The 27,392-nt window shown below is 41.3% G+C and overlaps 1 protein-coding gene across 2 annotated transcripts in view; it reads right to left on the bottom strand.

Annotated features, from left to right (window-relative positions):
- Positions 1–27,392, bottom strand: part of PTPRC (protein tyrosine phosphatase receptor type C) — a 116,330-nt gene that overhangs the window by 49,242 nt on the left and 39,696 nt on the right. For both annotated transcript variants that reach the window (XM_085883265.1, XM_085883266.1), the window contains exon 2: positions 691–753. In XM_085883265.1, the coding sequence (XP_085739391.1) occupies positions 691–753 (63 nt within the window). The remainder of the gene's footprint in view (positions 1–690; positions 754–27,392) is intronic.

Here is a 27,392-nt window from a genome sequence, read left to right as displayed (position 1 = left end):
GCAAAAAGAAAAGATGAAGTCATCAGGAGGAAACTCGATAAGATTTGCATTTCAGCTGCTACTCCTCTACCCTCAAACCCATCCAGACTCAGCCAAGTGAGCCTTATTAAAAGAAAATGAAAAATAAAAAATAACTCAGATTAAAAAATAAACAAATAATTCTGGCTGCCAGACCATGTGTGCGATAAAGTTGAAATTTAAAACCTGTATTCCCCACACATCACATCACTGGAGAGAGAGGGAGAGAGGTAGAGAGAGGTAGAGAGAGGTAGAGAGAGAGGTAGAGAGAAAGGTAGAGAGGGAGAGAGGTAGAGAGAGGTAGAGAGAGAGGTAGAGAGAAAGGTAGAGAGGGAGAGAGGCAGAGAGAGAGAGGTAGCGAGGTAGAGAGGTAAAAAGGAAGAGAGAGAGGTAGAGAGGTAGAGAGGTAGAGAGGTAGAGAGGGAGAGAGGTAGAGAGGGAGAGAGGTAGAGAGGGAAAGAGGTAGAGAGAGGTAGAGAGGGAGAGAGGTAGAGAGGGAGAGAGGTAGAGAGGTAGAGAGGGAAAGAGGTAGAGGTCGAGAGGTAGAGAGGTAGAGAGGTAGAGAGAGATTTTTTTTGCCTTTTCTATGTACATGTAGATAATTCACAAAATTAATGGCAAAATCGTGCAAAAATGAAATAGCATTAAAACCACTGATGTGGTGTGCAGTACCTGAAGTTTTTGGAGAAGTAGCCTTTGTTGCGGTTGTTATTTCTGTTGCTGGTTGTGAAGAAACTGAAACGTGAATGAAGGAGAGTCATTGAGGAAACAGCTCAGGCTTGTTCGTGATAATGATCATGCTTAATTTTGTAAAATTGAATTTGTCTGAGAGACAAATGAGGTACAAACATTTACGATTTTTCAAGATGTTAACATTACCTACTGAAACAAGAAGGGCACTCGGTAGAGCGCATACCTCCGCCATGTAATGCCTGATCCACGAGAACATGTCGGGCCAATATATTTTTGAACAAGAAAAAGAGCAATCAGAAATTGCAGACCCTCCCCAGGACTTGTTTTGTGTGGTGTATTTTATGTGGCATTTGTGCACTGGTGTGTTAAGTAAATAAGAAGAGACATAATTAGAACTGTTACGACCGGGTACCAAGTGAGTCAAGTGAGTCTTATTAAAAAAAAAAAAACACAGATTAATAATTTAAATATTTCTGGCTGCTGGACCATGTGTCCGATCAAGTTGAAATTTATAACTTATATTCCCAATTACCACAATATCACAATTGTGAAGTGTCATGTCGATTGATTAATTGGTTCCAGAGAAAACATTATTATATATATATATATATATATATATATATATATATATATATATATATATATATATATATATATATATATATATATATTGTATACCTTGTGGAGGCTCGTGTGAGAGCTAACACACAACACACAGCAAGGGGGCATGAGACAAGAGGGGTGGGAGTGGGAAGGACAAAACTGTGGGGAAGGACAAAACAGTGGGAAACAGAGACATAAGGAGATCTGTGGAAGGGAGAGGGATGGGGTGGGGAACATGGGGAATACAAGATGGACATTACAGGGACTTTCAGGAAGGAAAGCAAGAAATTTGAAGGAGGTGGGCTGGGTGGATTATCGGGGGTAGAAAAGATCGAGGATTTGGATGGGGGATGATAAGAGGTGGTGGTGAACAGCTGTTTTGAAGGCCTGGAGGGTAGAATGGGAATGAATAGGGTGAGGGAGTTTATTCCAAAGGCGGTAAAAAAGAGGAATGAAAGAGTGAAGATGAGTAGTGATTTGTGATTTTGGTAGTTGGCGGACCTTGAACACCCTGTGTAAATGTGGTGGGAACAAATCGCGGAGAGAGCAGGGGGGGGGGGCGAGGCTGGAGAGTTGAACGTAAAAGACAGAAAGACCACTGACCAGCCTGCAGTGATAGAGTGAGAGGCCCAAAGAGTCAGCCTCATTGCGGAAGATGCCAATGATCCGAAATGCCTTGGTTTCCACAGCGTGAAGCTGAGAAAGGTGTGAGGCAGGAGCACCAGCCCAGAGGGGAGAGGAGTACTCCATCAGGCTGTGGACGAAAACTTTGTAAGTGGTCAGGGGCTCAGGTGGCCCAAGAAAGGACTTTGCACGATGGAGGATTCCCAGTCAGCGACAGGCTTTGGAGGCCAGGTCCAATTTTAAAGCCAGGTCCAATTAACAGCTCATACAAATGGCTGCTCTCTACTGAAGCAAGGACATTAAGGCATCACCAATACAAGCTGACCAGAGCTGGCTACCACAACCTGATGAGCTGGACAATGACTATATGCCCATGCCATCCTCTCTCTCAATATTCCTGAAGACTCTTCTGCCAGATGACACAGAATAGTCTCCTACATCCAGAACATGCAAAACAGCAATCAGATATTGCAGACCCTTGCCTGGATTTGTTTTGTGGGGTGTGTTGTGTGGCATATGTGTATTGGTGTGTTCCGTAATAAGAGACAGAGACATAATTAGAACTGACACTTTATAACTGCTGGCAGTGATGAACGGGTACCAAGACATCCCGCTTTGATGCAACCCCGCTTTGATCGGACACCTGACCCTGACCCATGACTTTTTTAATGATTATTCAATTTAATATAAAATGGGATTTTAATAACTTAAATTCAAATCAAATGGAAGACCAAATAGGTACAGTCCTGCATTGGAATAATCAGAAGGAACCCAAACAAGCAAAAAGAAAAGATGAAGTCATCAGGAGGAAACTCGATAAGATTTGCATTTCAATTTAAATTTTAGGGTCCAAATTTTTCGGGTCCCGGAACCCGTTTTTTCGGGCCCTTTTCAAAATGGCCACCATCAAACAGGTCCAGGCTCATATCTCAGTAAATAATTGATGGATTTTCATGATTTTTGTGTCTAATTGGGGTTTTTTCAGGGTGTTGAGTCCAATTATGAGGGTATCAGACCTATTAAAGGTAAAGTTCATTTGGTTAGGGTCAAGGCTATGTAGGGAAGAGAGGGGCATAAGCATATAACTGACATAAAATGGTGTTGTGGCGCTTCAGTAACAGAGCAAATTTTCGGCATAATTAGTGGATACATATTATACATTATCAGCATCAAGATAATCATTTAGCAAGATGACATTATATATAGTCAACTATGATGTTTGGATCATGCATGAATGTCATAGTCAAATCTAGTTTATAATGTTACTAGATGCACGTTTTGGTAATTAAATTGTATGCACATCAAGTTGAATTTATGGTGACAAATTTTTCTTATGTTTCAGATGTTGGATCAGAATACTGAGTATGTAACAGTGCAGTATCATATCCAATGTCTCAAGACCTCTTGAATAGCTGCATTGTATGCCTAGCAGGCGAATCATCACAGAAGAAACTGGTCAAGAAACCTGGTGTCAACAAAATTACTGACTTATTGGCATGTTTCAGAGAGCGTATATTATTGGAAGAGAATGAGCTCAAGCCACTTGTAGGTCGTTTGTGTAGTTTAGATGAATTTCAGCTAGAGAATGTTCGATATCATAGTGAGTGCCGCAAGCCAATTGTGAACAAAGACCATTTAGAAAGAGCTAGAAAGATGAAGCTGGATCATGAGGAATATATATATATATATATATATATATATATATATATATATATATATATATATATATATATATATATATCTCTCTCTCTCTCTCTCTCTCTCTCTCTCTCTCTCTCTCTCTCTCTCTCTCTCTCTCTCTCTCTCTCTCTCTCTCTCTCTCTCTCTCCCTCATTTTTCATTAAAAGGCCATCCTGGGAAATCCCAAGAAGAGACCCGTCCAAGGCGCTTTCAAACTGTGCAAAAAGAGGTGAAATGTATATTTTCTCCCTGCAAGTTTTGTACACCATCTGACTCACAAGAGCTCGATCATGTTCTGAGTGACCCTATGGGTCAAACTCTGCTTGATATCAAGAGCAACACTAAGGATGACACCATCAGGGTATGTGTATCTGGCTTGGAACAGTCGGGGGATGCTGCTGCCCAGGAAAAGTATTATCATAAAAAATGCTTACGATATGCTCAACGGACATTCTCAGACAGTGTCAGTAAGGATAAGATTACTCGGGAGATTTGTGATGAACTGTTGCTCTTATCAGTCAAAGCATCACTCTCTGTTGGTGGTGTTGTCCTGAGTATGAATGACATCAACGATGAGTATGCATCAATTCTTGAAGAGTATCACATAGAACAGCTTTATTGTGGCAACCATAAAAAGTACCTAAAAGAGTTGATTCAAAAATATCTTCCCAATGTCGAGTTTTTAAAATCTGTTCGTAAAAATGAAAGCGAAAAAGTGATTTTATCAAAATCAGTTAGCCAGGCAGTTGAACATGCAGCAGCACAGAATACTTCAGTCAACGCTTTGCTTAGCTTGGCTAATGGACTCAGGGATGAGATCATGAGTCATCAACATTGGAAATTCAGTGGTGATTTGAGCAATTTCAAAAATCCCCCAATGTTGCAATTCTTTCTCAACCAACTCTTATTTGGACCTCATATTAAAAGAGTCATTGGTAGGAGAGATGTTGAAGTGCAAAAAACTGTTGATGTTGCATGTCAATTCCTGATGCAAAATACAAGAAGTGACAGGCAAGTCAAGCATAAACCCAAGAATGATGGAGGATTCAGGCATGATGGAGTTGAAACGCCCCTGTCAATTGGACTGCCACTGTCTGTTCATTCCCGAGTGTGTGACAAAAGTCTTATGACCAATCTCACAACTGTGTATGTTGGCAGTGACTATCAGCACATACTCAACATTGAAAAATGTATTGAGCATGCTGTGCTGATGATAATGCAAGAGACTGGAGGTTTCTGTCTCCCTGACTTTGTGAAGAAGGGGGTGAATGTCTGGTTTGCGGTCGACAACAACGATCTTCTGGAAGATACTCCCTATGGACAGAATTTCGAAAAAAAGATGGGCTGATGCCTATATCTCACGAGAAGATGATAACCCCATCAATGATTGTTTCCGCAACCTTGGCAAAGGATCCCTGTCATCTTCAGAGTTCGTGAATGGGGAACTTCCTCAAGAAGTAAAAGCATTAGAAACATTCGTCTGGAAAGTGTATTCACCAAAGGGTCCAACAACATTGCCTGCTCTCCGATGGGAGCTCTTTAGATCTAAAAACCTTGAGGCTGAGATGCTTCCTCCCACTTGCAGCACTCTGATGCCCAATATTGTCCGTACAAATTTTATATGTATGCGAGACAAATCATATGTCTCTCCAAATCCATGTCTTCCTGACTTAGGAGAGAATGGGTGGCTGCTTGTGGAGATAGTTTACATTCCATTGAAATGTCTATCTGCCCTTGCTCCTTGTGCCATTCTTGAGCTGATAAAATGCGGGTGTCGAACATTATGTAAAGGAAATTGTTCCTGCATCAAAAACAATTTGTCCTGCACTCCTCTCTGCAAATGTTTCACTTCAAGTTGTAACAATTTCTCTGACTAGCAAATGCAAGACAATGATGATCAGGATGACAATGAGCTATAAGGCTGTATACATGTAGATAGTCTGATAAAATCTAACAAGCCTAGACTAGTCTGTGTAGATAGTCCAATAATCTAATAATCTTAGAGCATGTAGAGTAATCTTCCATATTGGTGTCTACTTCTTTTTATACCATAAACATTAATACTTGTATTAATATTTAATATTAAATATTACTGTGCTTGTATAGTTTTAAGCCTATGAGATCATTCTTCACGTTGCTGGAAAGTAATTTGTGTTGAGTTCGTTTTGTTTTCCATGAGAAATTCTTACAAGTCAAGAGGAATCTTGTTTATTGGTGTCTATTCCCACAATAGACATTGAGTGCTTGTACCAGTATTTGATATTTAGTATTCTAGTCATTGTATAGTTTTGTGGCTATGAGTAAGCTGAAACTTCACCAAAAAGTGGTTTGTGTTGAGTTTTTTTTGCAGTTGTAGCCTTGACCTTACCAAAATAATATTGCCCCCTACCACAAATCAATCTGGAACCCTCATAATTGGACTCAGCACCCTGAAAAACCCCCGATTAGACACAAAAATCATTAACATCCATCAATTAGTGACTGAGATATGAGCCTGGACCTGTTTGATGGCGGCCATTTTGAAAAGGGCCTGAAAAAACGGGTTCCTGCATCCGAAAAATTTGGACCCTAAAATTTCCTGTTACTTTGGTCCAAAATGGTACCAAATCAAAAAAAAAAAATCAATTTTAGCACAAAAATCCTACAGAATTCCATATCAGCCCGCACTACTAATGGAAATTGCCTATACCATTATCTCCGAAACTAGGCAAGCTGTTTGAATTTTGTTTGTGGGAATCAAGCCGGGCATGAGCACAGATAATTTATCGCAAACCTGATACATCACAGTGACGTCATATTCGTTTTTATGACGTCATCATTAAGAGGACGAGGATCTCAGTTCATTTGAGCTTCTTATTTTAGCGAGCTCTTCTGAAACATAATTTCTCAAATAATGTGGTCTCACTGTACATACGTGAGCAATAGTGGGTCTGAATGAAACCCTTTATTTTTCCATTGAAGCAATAGTTTGCTAATGCAGAATTCACTAATGGAGATTATATAGTGACGTCAACATTCTGTGTTGCGCCGCCATATTGGAATATGGAAAAAAGAAGCGACAAACGTCCATTCACCATCAGTTGAGCTGTTGTGCTTTGTGTACTTTCAGGACCAAACAATTGGTGTCGAAGCTTGTCCCGAAGCTTGAGTATGTCAACATGTTGGATCCTGTCTCAGGAGCGATATTATAACAATACAGATTTATCGGCAACAGACCCACATGAATTGCCGAATACAGCAAGATCCAGAAGTGAGACGATCTTTCCAACCATTTCATATCCAGATTTAGTGAATTATCTTATGTTTACTAAAAGTATTTACACCCTGGAAAACGTCATGGCATGGAAAAGCTTGGATGCTTACATCCAGTTGAAGTCTGGGTGGATCAGTGATGTGGCTGTTTTTGTGAAGAATGATTATATCATGTTGTTGAAAAGGTGGAAATCAATGACACAGACTCATGTTGGCAGAGCGGATAAGCATGATGGTACACATGTTCACATAATGTCGATCTTCTCTGCCATCTCCTTCAATACTCTCGGACTTCTTGCCCCAAAGTTTTTGATTCTTTCATCAACTCCAACAAAGACACCGACTAAACAACTAATGTCGGCAGACTGGACACCTGTTTAACGTCCATCCGATGGACGGCACACACATCGATGAAGCATCCTGCCTGTGAAACACCGGGATGACAGTTTAAAGCTGGGTCCGGAATCAAACCCAGGCTAGATAGCTTAAAAGCAAGTGTGCGTACCTCTAGGCCATCCTGTCATCCCTCGGGTTTTGATTTTATCAATGTTTAAAAATGTTGCATGGTTTGGAGCATCAAGGACGCATATTGGGCTGTGACGGATTTTTACAAATAAATGGGACTAAACATGTGTATGTATATATATATATATATATATATATATATATATATATATATATATATATATATATATATATATATATATATATATATATATATCTTCTTCTTCTTCTTTCGGCTGCTCCCGTTAGGGGTCGCCACAGCGGATCATCCATATGATCCGCATCGTGATTTGGCACATGTTTTACGCCGGATGCCCTTCCTGACGCAACCCTGGTCGACTCTTACGACACAGGGATAATATATATATATATATATATATATATATATATATATATATATATATATTTGTTTTTAAGAAAATGATGCATTTTATTGCATGATTGACACTAAAGGCTCTTGGAGATTGAAAACTGAAGTTTGAGATTGAATTGTAGTCTAATTATATTGTTTCATATTCTCGGGGTATAGATGAAGAGTTTATTCAAAGTGAATTAACTCTTTTCAAGCAGCTGTAAATATTTAAACAATACAAAAAACCATGCAATGCAATAAATTCAATATGCGGACTAACTATTTAATGGAATATTTATTAATACCGTCTGGTTATTAAGGAATTTTTCCATTTCAACAGTGAAGTTTTAATTTGTAAAGTGTAAATATGTTCTGAGGTAGCTTTCTTTAAATAGAAATATGCGAAAATTGGTTGCTTTCATGAAACTGTCTGAGTCCTGTAATACAGTGCTGTAATATAATGATATGCATTTGGTGAGGAGGGGGTGGGGGATGGGGGGGGTGACAACTTTTGGGAACTTAGATTTGGCAGGGTTGAAGAACGAATGGCAAGTAGACAATTGGAATTAAAGATCTAGTAATTAGAGCCAGTTTATTGCAACATCAGTGGTCCTGTGTCGTTCTGTGAATGACCCACTGAATCTCGTCTGCACATAGTCCTGTACAACATGTATGACTGTCTGATCTTGATGGCTCCAGGTACGCACTGGGCTCACAGTTTGCTTCCACTTATACATATGTTCAGCAGACCCTGCATGTGGGGTTCGCAGTCGGTTAAGACCACTCCTCTGGCGTCTCTGTATGTCAAAGCCTGGGGGCTCCTTTGTGGGATGTTGAATTAACTTGCCATTTCCAACAGATTCCTTTTTCCATTGCTGCTGCCACAACTCCTTGTCATTGGTATCAGCGACTATAGGTCCCCAAATCCAGAAAGGCTTCCGTAACTTCAATCGAAGTCTTGGACGGTTAAGTAGCTCTTTGTAGACTGGCAGGTCAACATTGGATTGCATCTGAAGGTACACTCGGAACGTTTGTGCTTGCCTGCAAATGTCCAGGGTGTGATGTTGGTGGGCTCAGATAGCCACAGGAGAGGGGTTGACATCAGTGTGCAAGATAAAATTCTCATTGCACAGTTCAGGATGGTGTCAAGGTGCTTAGTGCGACTGCTCGCAGGCCAGGTAGCTGCACAGTACTCTGAAGTGGGATACACTAGAATGAGGGTAGAAATGCGAAGGCTGCGTGTGCCGGCTCCCCAGCAACATTCTGGCAAGCTTATGGATGAGGTTCACTCCAGTCTTCCTTTTCTCACAAATCCTTTCCAGATGTTTCTTATATGTCAGGCTGTGACCCAGAGTGATTACAAGATATTTGTGGTGTGGTTCATTCTGGACTGACTTTTAAAGAAGGCGCTAGGCATCGAGTTGGGGAAAATATCATTCAGATTCAGAATTCCTTGGGGGAGAATATCATTCAGAGTTTTTGGAGTACTGGTCATACCCCCAAGTGAGACTATGAAACGGCAGTTGCTAAGCATAGATGCTAGAGTATCCACATGGTTGCACAGCAGGGAAGGAGCTTTACCGTCTTGAGAAGGAGTCCATGTCTCCAAACTGTCATAAGCTGCTGACAGATCTATTAAGGCAACACCACTTTTGAGAGAGCATTGGTATCCAGCCTCAATATACATTGTTAAAGCCAGGACCTGAACCAGCACATTCTAATATAATATACATCCACTCTCAAGGCTGCTGGTCATGTCGTTAGTTAAGGGCGCAGCTCTGCCGCTGATGTGGTGCCCCCGGTGCTCATTTTGCCGAACTTGGAAGCATGACGGACTGAGTAAACCCCACCTTGTGTTAATTCAGCAGCCAACAGGGTGCAAACTCAGGACCCTAGGATCCCAAGCCAGTCACCCTTACAGCTAAGCCAACACCACGCTATAACATAATTGTGTATAGCAACAACAAAACCTTTTCAATTTCCTAATTAATTTATATATTGAAAGATAACTGTCATATTTAAATGACTTTCAGAGAAATTTGAATGATAATTAAATCTACCTGAATTGAACACTTCTAACTTCCTACAAATGTTTAATGGGGATTAGCACAAGAAATATGAAAATGACTCAAACTTTAATTTGCACAGTAATAAACTACATATACAGTATAATCAGAACGTTCGTGCTTGCCTGCGAATGTTCAGGGTGTGATGTTATTGGCACAGAGAGCCACAGTAGAGGGGTTGACTTCAGTGTGCCAGATAAAATTGGCCCCAAATCCATATGTACATAAACACATACATACATACATACATACATACATACCTTAAAAAGTTAGGTCACCTAGTGAAGATCAAGCTACTTTGACTTTAGTAAAGTATCAACAAATTTTTGTTAACGAAATTAAGCCATCAATACATGAATATGTATGTAAAAATACTCAATCGAGAACAATAAGCAGGCATGCACAGTCCACGCATTACCATTCTCACAGGCAAGGGACTTAGATGTATAGACAAACGCCACCCGGACATGTCCGTAGACAAACAACGTCTGGACACATCTGGAGATAAATGCTCAAGGCATTATGAGATTAGTAGCGGGCATACATTAAGTGACTTGCGATGTGAGGTTGCTGAATATGCCGTTATTTCATGTTTTTACATCAATTCGATTAAGAATAATTGAAAGTTTTATTGTGACGTTGAATTCTTTTTTTTTTGGAAGCAATGTTGAGGCAGACTCATGACATTGTGTAAGAGCTAACACACAGAACATAAAACAAGGTGAGCAGGAGACGAGAGGGGCGGGTGGGTAAGGGAAGTATAAAACAGTGCGAACAGAGACAATAGGAGATCTGTTGAAGGGAGAGGGATGGGGCGGGGTACAACGGGTAGGCACGATGGTACTTCAGGGACTTTCAGGAAGGAAAACGGAATTTGAAGGAGGTGGGTTTGGGTGGATTAATGGGGGGAGAAAAAAAATCAAGATTTTGGATGGGGGAAGATATGAGATGGTGGTGAACAGCTGTTTTAAAAACCTGGAGGGAGGAGTGGGATTGAAGAGAGTGTGGGAGTTTGTTCCAGAAACAAGAAAAAAGAGGAATGAAAAGGTAAAGGTGAGCAGTGATTCTTCATTTTGGCAGTTTCATCAGAAGGGCAGTTTTTGTCAGACCTTGAATGCCCTGCGGGAATATAGGGGGGACAGAAATCAGACAGGGCAAAAAAGGGGGGGGGTCAAGGCTGGAGCGGAGGTGGTAGAAGATAGAAAGTCCACCTGCCTTCAGTGAGAGAGTGAGAGACTCAAAGACTCAGATTCAACACGGGAGATACCAATGATCCAAAAACCTTTGGTTTCCACAGTGTAAAGCTGAGCTAGGTGTGAGACAGGAGCACCACCCCAGAGGGGAAAGCAGTACTCCATGAGGCTGCAGATGAAAGCTTTTTATGTGGTTAGAAGCTCAGGTGTGCCAAGGAAGGACTTTGCATGACATAGGATGCCCAGTCGGTGACTGGCTTTGGAAGAGAGCTTAGAGATGCGGCTTTACCAGAAAAGATCGTGGCAGATAGTGAGACCCAAAAGCTTGAATTCAAGGACTTCTTTAAGGGGAGTGTTTGTTGAGAAGGTAGATGGGGGGATTTTCCACATGGTCCTTTTGGAGAGACAGAGTGAGAGCATGTGATTTGTCTGGATTTTTTTTTTTTTTTTGTATACCTTGGTCGAGGCTCGTATGAGAGCTAACACACAACTCACAGCAAGGAGGCATGAGACAAGAGGGGCGGGAGTGGAAGGGACAAAACAGTGGGGAACAGACACATTTGGTGAACTGTGGAAGGGAGAGGGATGGGGATGGGACGGGAAACATGGCGAAGAGAAGATGGACATTTCAGGGACTTTCAGGAAGGAAAGCAGGAGAAATGAAGGAAGTGGGCTTGGGTGGATTATCGGGGGTAGAAAAGATCGAGGATTTGGATGGGGGAAGATAAGAGGTGGTGGTGAACAGCTGTTTTGAAAGCCTGGAGGGAAGAATGGGAAAGAATAGAGTGAGGAAGTTTATTCCAAAGGCGGGAAAAAAGAGGAATGAAAGAGTGAAGATGAGCAGTGATTCGTGATTTTGGTAGTTTTACCAGAAGGGGGTTGTTGGCGGACCTTGAGCGCCCTGTGGAAATGTGGTGGGGACAAATCGCAGAGAGAGCAGGGGGGCATGGCTGGAGAGGAGTCGGTAGAAGACAGAAAGACCACCGACCAATCTGCGGTGATTGAGTGAGAGGCCCAAAGAATTGAAAGATGTGTTCCAAGTGTTTTACCAGCATGTGATTTTATCCAGATCTGCAAAGTGTTAAGAGGCTGCTGCCTGCCAATCAGAGGGATGAGAGATGGTAAGGCAGAGGGTGGAGTCATCAGCAAACAGAAAAAGAGGATTTTCCAGAGTCGGAGTGATCAGTGATGAAAACCACAAAAAGCACAGGGCCGAAAACACGACCTTGAGGAACTTCAGCCTGGACTGAAGAGATGAGAGAGAGTCATTAAGAGCCACACATTGACTCTGAGAGGAGAGGAAGTTCATGACCCAATCAGTGGAGATTGCCTTGGACACCAAAAGAAGAGAGTTTGGTGAGCAGTGCAGGATGCCAGACCGTATCAAAAGCGTGTGACTTTATGCGTGTGAAAATAATGTGAAGCAGTAATATTCCAGGAAATTGTCCCATGGCATTTGAAACATGCAAGCAAACATATATATATATATATATATATATATATATATATATATATATATATATATGTATATATTTATATATATATATATATATATATATATATATATCTATATATATATATATATGTTTATATATATATATATATATATATATATATGTATATATATATATATATATATATATATATATATATATATATATGTATGTATATATATACATATATATATATATGTATATATATATATATATATATATATATATATATATATATATATATATATATATGTATATATACATACATATGAACATATATGCAAGCAAATACCACCAGTCATTTTGATGATGGGGATAGGGACATGGGGGGGGGGTGGAGAGGGGTGAGGGAGAGAAAGAGGGAGGAGACAGGGGTGAGAGAGAGAGAGGGGGAGAGAGAGAAGGTGGATGGGGTAAGAGAGGAGTGAGGTTGGAAAGGGGAGCGAGGAGGGGTAGAGGCAGGGAAGGCATCATAAGGGGAGGGGAAGGGAAGGCACATGTGCAGTGGAGTATTAATTACGATTCATGCTGTCTCATCAAAATAATAACAGTTGAGATGGAAACAAAATAATGTCTGAAATACATTTTTACCACTCATGCTATAAACACTGCCTGGAGAGAAACAAAGCCAGCACACGTCCAGAGACAAACACTGTCTGGACACGTACGGAGGCAAATGCCACCCGGACATAAACACTCCCCAGACACATCCAGAGATAAATACCGTTCAGAGGCAAACATCGCCCGGAGATAAACACCACCGTCCGGAGGCAAACGGCGCCCAAACACATCTGGAGACAAACACCACAAAGAGATAACCACCGTCCAGATATAACCACTGTCCAGACATAACCACCGTCTGGATACATCTGGAGATAACCACTGTCCGGAGTATCAAATAATGTGCGACTATAACACTGGACATTTATAAACATTATAGCAAGTATGCGATAACTTCTCGAACCTCTTCACATGAGCTGAATTTCAAAACTTAAAATGCGGGATTGTCCTTAGCAGCAGTTTTGATTGCTAAGAAAGTGTTCATTTGTCCAATTTGGAGAATGTTTTAGACTCCATACATCTCTGGATGGTGTTTATTTTTCTATGACCCTGCAGGCTTTGCAAGCGATTCGCGATTGTTGATAACAAACATCACCCAGAGATGTAGAGCCTTGCAGATCTTTCAAAGTCATTGTTAGATGTGCAGTGGCATTCCAAACTAGTTTTCTGCTTGCCTGACTGCTGAGTTTGGATGGGTGACCTGATCTTGGTGGAGTCTGTGTGGTATGATTCGCCTTCCACTTCTTAATTATGGATTTCACCGTACTCAAAGGGATAATGAGTGACTTTGAAATCTTATTCTTAACCCTCTCGTGAACGGTGCTTCTCAACCACTTCATGTCTGACTTCTTTGAAAAGCTCCTTGGTCTTCATGGTTGCCTTGTGGGTTGAGCAAGTGAGTTGCACCTTAAAACTCCTTAGATAAGAGGGAGAGCTTCATTTTTAAGTTAAACCACTGATTACATACAGGTGAAACCTCTTACATTTATTTTGTAACCTTTCAAACAAATTATTTGCTCCTGAAGTGGTTTAGGGTTAATTAGGCAAAGGGGTTGAATACTTATGCAACTAATAATCATCTGATTTTCTCTGTTAATATTACTTGGCTTTATTTCTAGTAGCTTGTGAAGATTCTATATATTATGTTTGATTTGAAACCATCATTAAATAAACTCAGGTGGCACCAAAATGTGAATACTTTTGCAGTCCATTGTAATATATATATATATATATATATATATATATATATATATATATATATATATATATATATATATATATATATATATATATATATATATATATATATATATATATATTGTCGCGGATTCGCGCCCGCCGGCGTGCGAACGGCCACGTAACTCGAATCGCGGCACGTCGCCCACCGGACGGACAATCCAGTCGTGACCCTCTAGGACTAACGCCGGGAACCAGTCACGGGTGGACCTTTCGGTCTCACCGCGATCGAGCCAATCGGCCCCCGCGTGGGATAGGGTTGCTCGCCAAATTCGACCTACCTAAGTACCCACACGGAGGGTAGACCGGGCGATCGCACCTCGCCGCAGGTCGACTTCGGACACGGGCCACTTAAGCGACCCGTTCCGTACTATCGGGATAACCGAGCGGTGTTATTCGTCGACCTCGACGGTTCGATTAATTATCGGGCGTCTTAACCCACGACCAACCCTTTACGTGAAGCAAGATGAGGATTCAATGAAAGAAATGACGAAGCGAAGCGGGAAAACAGTTCAATAATAAGCACATTTATTTCGCGATGAACGGAAAGCACACATATACAATTCCACCAAAAGCACATAGAAAAGAAGAAGACAAAAAGCAAATGCAACAATGCAGATCTAATACCGACTACGCGAGCACACGGCAACACTTATACAATTTTACTTCACAGACGGCGCCGACAACACATATTCCCAAAGCAAAAGAAAAGAGAACCACCCTCCAGGATGAGGGGGTAGGCGGGCCTGGGGCCGAGACCGTGTCGGGCCTACCCGTCTGATGATGAGACGCGGAGCGGCGGTGGTGCCTCTACTCCGCAGGCCTCGCGGACGGTGTCTGGTAGGGGGTGGGAAGGGGGCCCCCTTTTGTCGCACTATCTCAGCGCGGGGGGAAACAGGAGGGGGTTGCTGATGCTCAGGGAAAGGAGGATTTCACAAAAATCTTGGGTCCCGCGACGAGCGTCTCCACCACGACCTCGGTCGCGCCGCCGGCCTTTCTCTCCGCAGTTCCTCGAATCCGACGCGAGCACCCCCTCAACCGCCTTCGCCGCCGCCGCCTCTCCACAGCTCCGTCCTCTTCACTCCGACTCCGCGAACTCCCAACTGCGAACTGCCACTTCAACTCAACTCTTCCTCCGCTTCCAACTCAACTCTTGCTCCTGCAAACTGAACTGCCTTGACTGACGAACGCGGCCCCTTATATCCCCCGTGGCCTTGCTCCTTCATCTTTGACCCTCCGCCTCCGACCTTTCACCTCTCTTGCTGGCTCCCCATTGGCCCGAGGAAAAGTGGGCGTGAATGCTTTTTGATCCACGAATTTGCATATAGCGACCGCCCTCCAACGCCCTGGAGGCGGGGCCAAATCGCCCCTCGCTCACCGATTGGACGGAACAAAAGTGGGCGTGAGTCGTTTTTGATCCGTTTTTCTTCGGAAAGTCCGCGATGCTTTTGAACACGCTGCACGGTGCGCGCCTTACACGAGTCCAGCATCGGTGCCCACATATACATCGGTGCCCACAACTACACATATACTTACCGAGATATCTCACCTAAGGGACCTGAATGGTGGTTTGCGAATTTGGTCAACCACAACAATATATATATATATATATATATATATATATATATATATATATATATATATATATATATATATATACATACATACATACATACATACATACATACATACATAAAAAATATATATCGCTTGATTTGCACCAGAGTTGTGTTTTTGAAGATAATCGTGTGAATGAAAAATGTGCAAATTAAAACCAATTTCACTTTTATAAATAATGAAATAGGTGGACGTTTTGGGGTGGGGGGGGGTGTTGCCTCAACCCTCACCTTTATTGTCCTTTTTTTTACAATCATGGTGCTTTATTGTTTTAATGTTTAAGATATAAACAACGAAAAATTGTGAAAAAAATACAGCCTACTGTTGCATTTAATAAATTATAACAACTAAGAATAGAAAAATGAAACAGAAAGGTGATGTTAACATATACATTGGCTACTGCTGTTGATATCATCTTGTTGCTGAAAGTGGTGGAGGGGAAAGGGAATGAAGAAGTTATTGAGGAGAGGGATCATCTGGTTCAGATGGCCTTGGTGAGGATGGTGGTGTTGATGTTGGTGATGGAGGTTGAATCGGAGAGGGTACGAGATGTGGTTTAGCTTTTTGACTGCGAGATGTTTAGGGTTCACTGGCATCGTCCTTTGGTTGTTCTTTTGCTTCCATAAGCGTTGCCTACCAAAAGAATCGTGCAGCGATGTTTTTCTGCTTCAAACCCAGGTGTGGTCCTTTGCTGACACGAAATGTACATGGTATGTGGCATCCTGATCTAAAATAGCCCTGTCTCATCAACGTTGACAATTTATTTTGGAGAATATCCACCTTTCTCGATAATGGCCTTGAAAGACGGAGGGAACTTCTCGCCAGCAACAGTATCAGCAGCAGTATCCTCTCTGTTCATTTTTATGTTGTGATAGTTGTAATGCTTCCGAAAGTTCGAAAACCACCCAGAACTAGCTTTAAATGGCTTCGCGTCGCCTTCATCACTTATTATGTCATCATAAATGCTTCTGGCCTTTGCTTGTATCACAAGAATGCTGATGGGTACGTTCTCCTGGTTTTGGTGTTCAATCCATGTATTGAGTAAGCGTTCCATTTTTACCAAAATAGAACTTCTAGCATACAATGTCTTCATCACACTCACTGAGGCTCCACATTTAACACTTTCTTTTATCTTTTCCAGACAACCTATTTCTCATTGTTCGCAATGTGGACTCACTAAGGTCGAGTACACGCTTAATATCAGCTGTTCAATCATCTCTTTCATACCGTCCAAAAACATCCATTTTTACATCAATAGTGATGGCCTTCCTCAGTCTTTTGCTCACACTACCAAACTTGTTACTCAACAGAGGCTTTCAAGTCATGATTGCAAGGGTTATGCTTATTGCGGCAGCACAATTCACGTGCAAAATGGGAAATACTTCACCAAACACACGATGCTAAGATTGATGGTTTCTAGAAACTGAGGCAGTGGGAAGGCAAGGGGAGAGGGAAGGCAAGCCAGCCAGCATCCGGGTGTGATTGTGAACACGTTTTCATGTTGTTCAGCATGAAACTTCAATCACAGTGTTGATCACGTGCTCGAGTTGTGTAATTACAATAGCTCGTGAACGTAAATTTAAAAAATGGTATGAATGACATGTTCACACTGTTTCAAAAACGTGCAAACAGAACACGCATAAAAGGTGAGCTTACGGTATGTGTGTGTTCATGTGTGAATATATATATATATATATATATATATATATATATATATATATATATATATATATATATATATATATATATACACACGCATACAATTAAGCCCTCCCACACTCCTCGAGCCAAAGAAGTTGCATAAAGCAACCTAATAGGACCTACGTAAGGTAAGTGCTATGCTGTTTCGAGCCCTTCCTAGAGTTCCTCAACAACTATAAAAACGTTCACACACAGTACACACATGAAAATCCCAATGCTGCACACCCCCTTTGCTACCGGACCGGTTTCATCGCTTATTGGTGAATCCTCAGCAATGGAAAAGACAGCAATGCATGCCAATGAGGCTCCCAAGCATGTACCACGTGCAAATGTCAAAAGCAGTCAATGTATAAATAAAGAAAGACCCACCCACATTTCTCACCTGTGAATGGAGGGAATAGCCAATCAGCTCTCCCCTAATCAACTAAACCCAGATGGCTAGGATTATTTAAACAATTGACCCCTCCCAAACTCATCCAGCGGAAAAAGCTGCATAAAGCAACCCAAGAAGTCCTCTGGGAAGGGATCGAAACAGCATAACGCTTACCTTTTTAGGTCTTCTTGGGTTGCTTTATGCAGCTTTTTTGGCTGGAGGAGTGTGGGAGGGGTTAATTGTTCATATAATCTGAGCCACCTGGGTTTATTTGATGAGGTGAGAGCTGATTAGCTATTCCCTCCATTCACAGGTGAGAGATGTGTGTGTCTTTATATATATATATATATATATATATATATATATATATATATATATATATATATATATATATATATATATATATATATATATATATATATATATATATATATACATATTAGTCCGGGAGCCAACCGATCAAAATTAAAAAAAAATTGCCCGGTCTGCTATAAAATTTTTCTGTTGATTTTCATAAAGAGACACCCTTTGAGTATATGAAAACCAATGTTGGCAATGGTGAAACTCTTGCGCAATAACACAGTCAACACTTATGCGAGCCCCCTCTGATAACAAAATGTTGGCAAAAGCGAAGATGTAGGATGGGGGTAGGGGTAATTCATATTGTCCTAAAATCATAACCACTAAACCTATATACACAAATGACCCCTCATATTAAAGAGGAGTTCATTTCCTATATCACAATTGGTGATTTAACCTACCTACAATTGACAAGGTTATATGTCAAACAACAAAAGATTTATGCAACTCAGAAATGCTTGACTATCAATGGGGTCAGGAACAAGAACATACTTTTACATGCCATGATTTTAAGGAAGATAAAATTAGAAATGGATTAACACAATATTGTGACATGAAACATCCTCTTCAGAGGAAGAGTCACTCTCTGAAACAACTCCACCACATGAACCTCTCTGACGAAGGCATATGCATGTCACTCAGCAAGGCACAGCAGCCTTTTTGCATGAACATCGTTTCAGACATTTGGATAATTTGCACATGCAAGACACCGTTTTGTCTATGTTTGGCTTGGCTGGCTTAGACATGAGAATTGGGACCAGTTTTCCATTGATAAGGGTTCTGCCAAATGTTGTGGCTGGGGGAAGTGCTCGGTCACTGAGATGTGCACGTCTATACAGAAGCAATTGATACAATGCTCTTAAAACAAGGAAGTAAAACGCATCTTCTGTTGCTGGCAGTGACCTAAGGTCTAATTTTGAAGAGACAAACATATGCTGCCTGAGGGTATCCAAACAGCTGAACCCTTTTTGGCCATACAGAGCAGTCCAGTATACTCTGGCCTCATCAATGACACATTCTGTTGCTGCCATTTCACTATCTCTTCCAAAATCAACAAGGTGGGGAAGGTTTCCTATCAGTCCCAGAGAAACCTGTGCCGCTCTTCTTTTCACAGGAACACAGGCATCATCCCAACTGACTGGAAGAGGGGCCTTGTTGTCCCTCTCTGGAAAGGGAAGGGTGATCGCCAAGACTGCAACAACTACCGAGGGGTGACGCTGCTCTCAGTGCCGGGCAAGGTCTTTGCTCGGATAATTCTTGATAGGGTTCGCCACCATCTGCTTGAGCACCAGCGTCCAGAGCAGTCAGGCTTTACACCAAAGAGGTCAACGATTGACCGTATCCTTGCCCTTCGTGTCCTCACCGAACGCAGACGAGAGTTTCGGCAGGGGCTGCTTGCAGCCTATGTTGATCTCTGTAAAGCGTTCGATTCAGTGAATCGGGATGTCCTCTGGAGGATTCTTGGTCTTCGTGGGGTGCCACCAAAACTGATCGATCTGATGTCTGAACTCTACTCTGGTACTGAGAGTGCTGTGAAGTGTGGTGGTACCATCTCTGACTTATTTCCAGTTGTTACTGGAGTTCGTCAGGGATGTGTACTTGCCCCCACACTTTTCAGCAATTGTATGGACTGGATTTTAGGGAGGATGTCGGAGAGATCAAGTTGCGGTGCATCGTTTGGCAATGTCAAGATCTCGGACCTTGATTTTGCAGATGATGCAGTCATCTTTGCGGAGACTTTAGACATCCTCTTGGGGGCCCTCGAGGTGCTGAATGAGGAGTCGGAGCCGTTGGGATTACGGATTTCTTGGGTCAAAACTAAGATCCAGGCTTTCGGTGACATCTTGGATGCTGCTGTCCTGTCTGTGTCTGTTTGTGGTGAGGATGTTGAGGTCGTGGATAGATTCGCTTACCTTGGCAGTGATATTCATGTCTCCGCAGGTTGTGAGCCGGAGGTCAATAGACGTCTGGGTCGGGCCTGGGGAGTCATGGATTCACTGGATCATGGGGTGTGGCGCTGCCGGTACCTGTGCGGGAGGACGAAAGTCCGAGTCTTCAGGTCCTTGGTACTTCCAGTCTTGCTCTATGGGTGCGAGACTTGGACTTTGACCAAGGATCTGAGACAGAGACTTAATTCCTTTGGTACCAGGTCTCTTCGAAGAATCCTTGGCTATCGCTGGTCGGATTTTGTGTCCAACGAGCGGTTGCTGAGAGAGACTCGGATGAGATTTGTTACCTGCATAGTCCGTGAGCGTCAGTTGCGGCTGTATGGACATGTGGCTCGTTTTCCTGACGCTGATCCTGCTCACCAGATTCTCTCAGCGAGGGAGTCTCATGAGTGGAGGAGGCCAGTGGGCCGACCACGTGCCTCATGGTTGCAGCAGGTTGACCATCATCTCAAGGAGATGGGGATGGGCCTGGCATCTGCCTGGGGGATGGCCAGATGGAGGCCCCTGGAGTACCGGCGGAAAGTGGACGCAGCGACGCGCTGTTCTGGCACATGCTCCCATACCTGACCTGACCTCTTCTTTTCCCCTTCTGAATGGGTAGCTCACTGTGTCACATCCACACAACACATATGTGCACAGAAGTGTAGTGCGACATCAAGAGGATTTTCTGGTACTTCTTGCTCAACACTTCTACCAGCTCATGAATAGGTAGGTATTGATTCTGCCGTTGTATCCAGAGTTCTTGCAATGTGTTCAAGCAGCAGAAGTGGTATATACACAGCATAATTATGTCTGTATCTGTTGCATGCACAACAGCTCGATGGTGATCAAGATATTCCACACAATATGCAAGATGAGCAATAATCCTTGTGTCTGCCTCTTCATGTTCTTCACAAGGTAAGTCCAGAACTGAACTTGATGCTGATGTGATGGAAAGAGTGTGACCTTTGTTTTCCATCATACCACCAAGAATGATGGTCACTCCATCCGGAATAGCTTCAGGACTCTCACAAAGGGAAGTGCCAATGAAGTTCTGAAGATTTCCTTTATTTCTTGGATTCTTCATGAGTAAATTCCAGTCCGGAATTTCTAGACTCTTGGATGGTGAGAATTGTCTTGCCTGGTCTGTCTGGTTTCTCCTCTGCTGCTCATCACCCTTCAAAGTATGGGTATCATCAAAATCATACTGATCACCAATGATGTTGACACAGTTGCACATTTCAGGTTTCAACTGCAGGATACACCTGCTTGCGAAGATACAGCTGGGGAAGTTCACCAAATGTTTTCACACCCATTTTTTGGTATTTATTTACAAATGCCATTGTGTCTACCAGATAAACTGTGTATAGGTCACTCTGTGGTAATGATGGCAGCTGTAAAACAACATCCTGCTCAGCTTCAGCAATTAGCACTGCCACGAAATCAGACTCGTTGCCTTTGCGCATTACAAACCCCTGTGCTAAGCGTGGATCAACCTCAAACAGGGATGATGGGTAGTCTGTCCACTCATGGGAAAATGCAATCTGTCTTGTGACTGGGTCGGCATCTCGATAGAAACACAGCACACGTGTAGCTGCAGTCTCATCTTGATAGATCCTGATTAAACTCTGTTTCCTTGATGGGTTTGATTTCTTCTGTGAGGAGAAAGTTACCAGCTTCAGTGGTTCAATCTTAATAGAGACCACCTCTTCTGCTTTCATAATGGCTTCCATGCCCTTAGCTTGAGCATGGACCAAGTCTTTTGAAGCATCCTTCTCACCAGTTGCTCTATTGAGCAGATCCACTTGGTTGTTACACTGGAATGGGTTTATCATCTGCTGGCATATCACTTTCTTGATCTCCTCAACATGCATATGTTCTTCTGTTGCCTGCTTATGTGTTTCTCCATGATGAGTAGATTCCTGTTGGCCTAGATTAGCCATAGACTTTATGTTCTCTGATACAGCTGTGAGAAATGGTGCTGTCTTCACATATTTATCTCGAGCAGCTGGTGCCTGAGATATGCCTTTGAACAGAGATGTCTTCCCTTCATTGTTGTATGTCTGCTCCAGGGCCATGTCACTCCAAACACCATTGAATTTTCCTTTGGAAGAGTGAACTGTGAAGTACCCAACCTGGATCCAGCAAACCTTAACCGAACTGTGTTCAATAGAGTAAGAGGATTTTGGGGGTCGGGGTAACTTTGGTTGACAAAAATGTTAATTTTCTCTTTAAAAATTGATAGAACTCACTCAAATTTGCTGTTTTAATTAGCCATGGATACCATGTTCATATCACATTAAGAGAAATTAGTATTCTAATGCAGCATCTGCCTATGATAAGAAAAGTTCTAAAGGCCATCTTCAAAAACGTTATTTTTAAGGCATTTTTCACAAAATTATGTACTTTTACGAGGTTTACTTCCACAAAGGCAATTTTTTTTGTCATTTTACAATGCACTGATTGAATTCTTACATTTAGTTCACATTTATTTTTCATGAATGTGATTTTTTAATTTTTTAGAAATTTTATTGACAATTGCTGTTTTATCAAATTTTTCAAATCTTCCTCAAACAAAAACGTCCGCCAAAATTTTTCGCAAGAGCTTATGAATTGCCAACATTGGTTTTCATGAACTGCAAACATATATCTAAACATCCTGGGGGTGTAAAATTTTATAGCAGAGGCTGTAAGGTCCAACCCTAAAACAGCCTCGTACACAGGTTGGCTCCCGGACTATATACATATATATATATATATATATATATATATATATATATATATATATATATATACATATACATATATATATATATATACATATATATATACATATATATATATATATACATATATATATATATACATATATATATATACATATATATATATATATATATATATATATATATATATATATATATATATATATATATATATATATATATATATATATATATATATATATATATATATATATATATATATATATATATATATATATATATATATATATATATATATACATATATATATATATATACACATATATATATATATATATATATATATATATATATATATATATATATATATATATATATATATATATATATATATATATTTATATATATTTATATATATATATATATATATATATATATATATATATATATATATATATATATGTATATACATATATATATATATACATATATATATATATATATATACATATATATATATATACATATATATATATATATATATATATATATATATATATATATATATATACATATATATATATATATATACATATATATATACATATATATATATATATACACATATATATATATATACATATATATATATATATATATATATATATACATATATATATATATATATATATACATATATATATATATATACATATATATATATATACATATATATATATATATATACATATATATATATATATATACCAGAGATGCCAACTTTTGGAAATCAGAATTAGGGAGGATTTTCAACCGACACCAAATAATGTGCGCAAAGCGCACATCTCGAGCGCGGAGTGCTCGACCCTTGCGGCGGGGTCCAGGGCCCGCCTTAGGGCCCTGGAAGCTCTGGGGTTCTAGACGCTCTCTCGTGCCCTCTGAGCCCTATTTTGGAGCATTTAACATGTTAAGAATTCCCACTTTTTGAACAAAAAAAGGGAAAATTGTGCACTTTTTAATGTTACATGTATGTTAATACTAGTAAGTTAGGGGACAATCAAAGATTAACAAAAAGCACAAAAGAAGCAATATTTTTCTTACCTTACTGGCTGGTACTACTGCTGCTTGCTTTTTCCATGGCAGCTTTGCTGAGTGACAGCTGTGTGGCTCTTTTAGCCCTTCTGATTATGTCTTTGCTGTATTCTCTCTGGTAGCAAGGGGTGCTGTCGATGTCACCATCACCGCCACTAAACAGACAGGGGAATTTCTTGATGAAAAACTCCACACAGTCAAACCCCACTTCTTGGTGTAGCTCAACATCCAGCACCTGAGCACGCTTGGCTAATTCATCATCTAGCGGCCAGGTTTTGAAGATATAATTGCAGGCTTTCACATAATATGAGCGAACTGCACTGAAGAAACCTTGGATGTCTGACTCACTCAGAGTGAAGGTGGATTTCTTGAGACTCCTTTGTTCCCTTATATACAGTTTGGCATCGTTCCCAATCATGAGGTCCTCATCATTGTTCTGATGATTTCTGTCAGAGAAGGGTACATTTACCAGAGCAACCGATGACACCGATGGTTTCAAAAACCGTACGAAGATATCTTTCAGAAGATCATTCAATTCTCCGTGCAGGAGATGAATACAGGGTTCGTCTCTTTGGAGCAGAAGATTCCCCTTCTCAAAAAGCTTGTTAGCATATCGAAGGAAGAAACAATAGAGTTTTGTTTGTGGAGACAAGAACATCCTGTTGACACGTTTTTCTCTAGATTCCTGCACAGTGTTTGAGGAAGATGCGCTTTTAGTTGTAGAACTCGTAGTACACTTAGCCGCAGGGCGATCACACTTGCGTTTACTGCCAGCAGAAGAGGTCAGACTCGTAGTACCAGATCCAATTTTACGTTTGAGGAGAGAGCTCGAGGTAGGTGCAGCCAAGGAAGAAGACCTCTGATTCGAAGGTTTTGCTGAGCTTCTATCAAGTGATTTGGCAAAAGCAGAACTTAATTTGGGTCCTTCTTTGCCTGTATATGGAACTATCACAGTCTTTCTCGACTCTGAAGGGATCTGCTTTGTAGATGAACGTGATGAAGGGCCGGTGATGCTACCTGCTCTCAGCATTGGTTTTGGTGCTGTCCCTGCTGTCTTCTTCGCAGCAGATACTGCAGTGGTAGTGGTGAATGCTGCTCCACTAGTGCTTGATCCTGCAGTGCCAGTACTGGCAGTAGATACAGTGCCGTCCTTCTTGCTCGTTGTTAGAGTCTTGGCTACAGTTGGTTGCATTTTTCTTCGTACTTCTTCTTTGAAGAAGACGCGAAGTGGCTCCCACTGTTCAATCAGCCTGTCTAGGCACTGACCAAGGGACAGCCACCTTGTTGCGACATGGTTCAGAATCTTGTGTGTCGGGGCATCACAGAGTTCTTGCAGTGCTTTCACTCCTTTGACGCGTTTACTACTTTTGTCCAAGTAGTAGTAAATATCGATGAGAAAGTCATCTAATTCAATGGGTAAGGCCTGAGCCGCGTTCTTGGCCGTATTGTGCATCATATGGCAAGGGCATCCCATGATGTAGCACTCTGGATTTTGTTTGTGGATATAAGCAGCGACTCCTTTGTGCTTGCCCACCATGACAGAGGCATTATCAGCACAAAAGGAAACACAATTTCCCCACGGAATTTTCCTGTCACTGAACTCATGATCAAGCAGTTTGAAAATGTTTTCTCCAGTGGAATCTTGTTTGCACGCAGGCAAACTTAGCAAACCTTGCTTCACAATCCCAGCACTGTTGTCATGGTACGAAATCAGGACAGGATATAGCTGGGCCTCACCACTGTCATTGCTACCGTCTGGAGCTAGGCTAAATGGAGCGAGTCTAGCAATATCGGCAACAGATGAAGCAGTAACATTTGACAACTCACCAATTACACTGGTCAACAACAAATTTGTTGTCTGCATTTTTAAGCTGATTTAGGACGAATCTGATGCGCTGAATCCAAAACTCACATTAGTTTTGTTCAATCAGGTCAAGTTTTTGAGATATGGCCACATGTCGTTTTTTACATTTTTGTTCACATGTACGCATGTGTGGAGCATTTTAGAAGAAGTTGGTGGGGGTAAAATATCATGTCAAATAATTGTTTTAATTGGAAATAATATGACAAGAAGTATTCAGGTACGATAGTTCTGGGTGATTATGTCGAAAAGGGATCAGTTTGAAGTCATAAAACCTCAAAATCTTCCAAAAATTGGTGAGGCAAAGCATAAAGTTCGTGGATCATAACTAAATTTAATGGGGCAGATTTTGTAATAATGTGATACAAAAAAGTTGTATTTCTTGAAATAACGAACTCTGAAGAATGTACAATACCTACATGCGCCAATTTATGACATGCGCTTCTGCTCAAGCTTGGAGTGCCACAGTACGAACCCAAAGATTGGAGACTGTTCATTGACAGCAGCAATCGATCACTGAAATGTGTTCTGCTACACAACGGCAACCATTTTGCCTCTGTACCCATCGCTCACTCGACTACACTGAAGGAGAAGTATGAAGCGGTGAAGTACGTGCTGGAGAAAATTGGTTATGATCAGCTTAAGTGGTTTATTTGTGTTGACCTGAAGATGGTGAACTTTTTGTTGGGACAACAGTCTGGCTTCACCAAGTACCCATGTTTTCTGTGCATGTGGGATAGTAGGGACCGTGCTCAGCATTACACGAAGAAGGACTGGCCTGTGTGGGAGGAATTGGTGCCATGCAAAGAAAGGAACGTCATCAACGACCCTCTGGTGGACAGAGACAGAATACTCTTCCCACCGCTGCACATCAAGCTCGGCTTAATCAAGCAGTTCACCAAGGCTCTGGACAAAGATGGTGACTGCTTCACTTACTTGTGCCAGGCTTTTCCAGGATTGACCATGGAGAAGTTGAAAGTTGGCATCTTTGATGGTTCTCAGATCCGTCAGCTCATCAGAGATCCAGAGTTCAAAAACTCAATGAACGAAGTGGAACTGGAAGCGTGGAAGACATTTGTTTTGGTAGTGAAGAACTTTCTTGGCAACAATAAGGCCAGAAACTACGCAGAACTTGTCAACAACATGCTGACTGCTTTCAGAAACCTAGGCTGCAACATGAGCATCAAGATGCACTACCTATTTTCACATATGAACCGGTTTCCTGAGAACCTGGGTTCAATGAGTGACGAGCAGGGGGAGAGATTCCATCAGGACATGAAGGAGATGGAGACCAGGTATCAGGGTCGCTGGGACGCAGTCATGATGGCTGACTACTGTTGGAATCTGAAGAGAGACCTCCCTGCCGCTGAACATTCCAGGAGTTCGAAGAAACGGAAGTTCAAGCCCTGAAGTTTGAACAGTGGTGACGCAACATGCAATTTACTTGTACTTACCTTTA

The sequence above is a fragment of the Eptatretus burgeri genome, chromosome 5 (genome assembly GCF_056783735.1).
Source record: "Eptatretus burgeri isolate ZD-2024b chromosome 5, Ebu_testis_v1, whole genome shotgun sequence".
NCBI classification, from domain to species: domain Eukaryota; kingdom Metazoa; phylum Chordata; class Myxini; order Myxiniformes; family Myxinidae; genus Eptatretus; species Eptatretus burgeri.
Note: the sequence above shows the minus strand (reverse complement) of the source record. Positions and strands in the feature narration are given on the sequence as shown.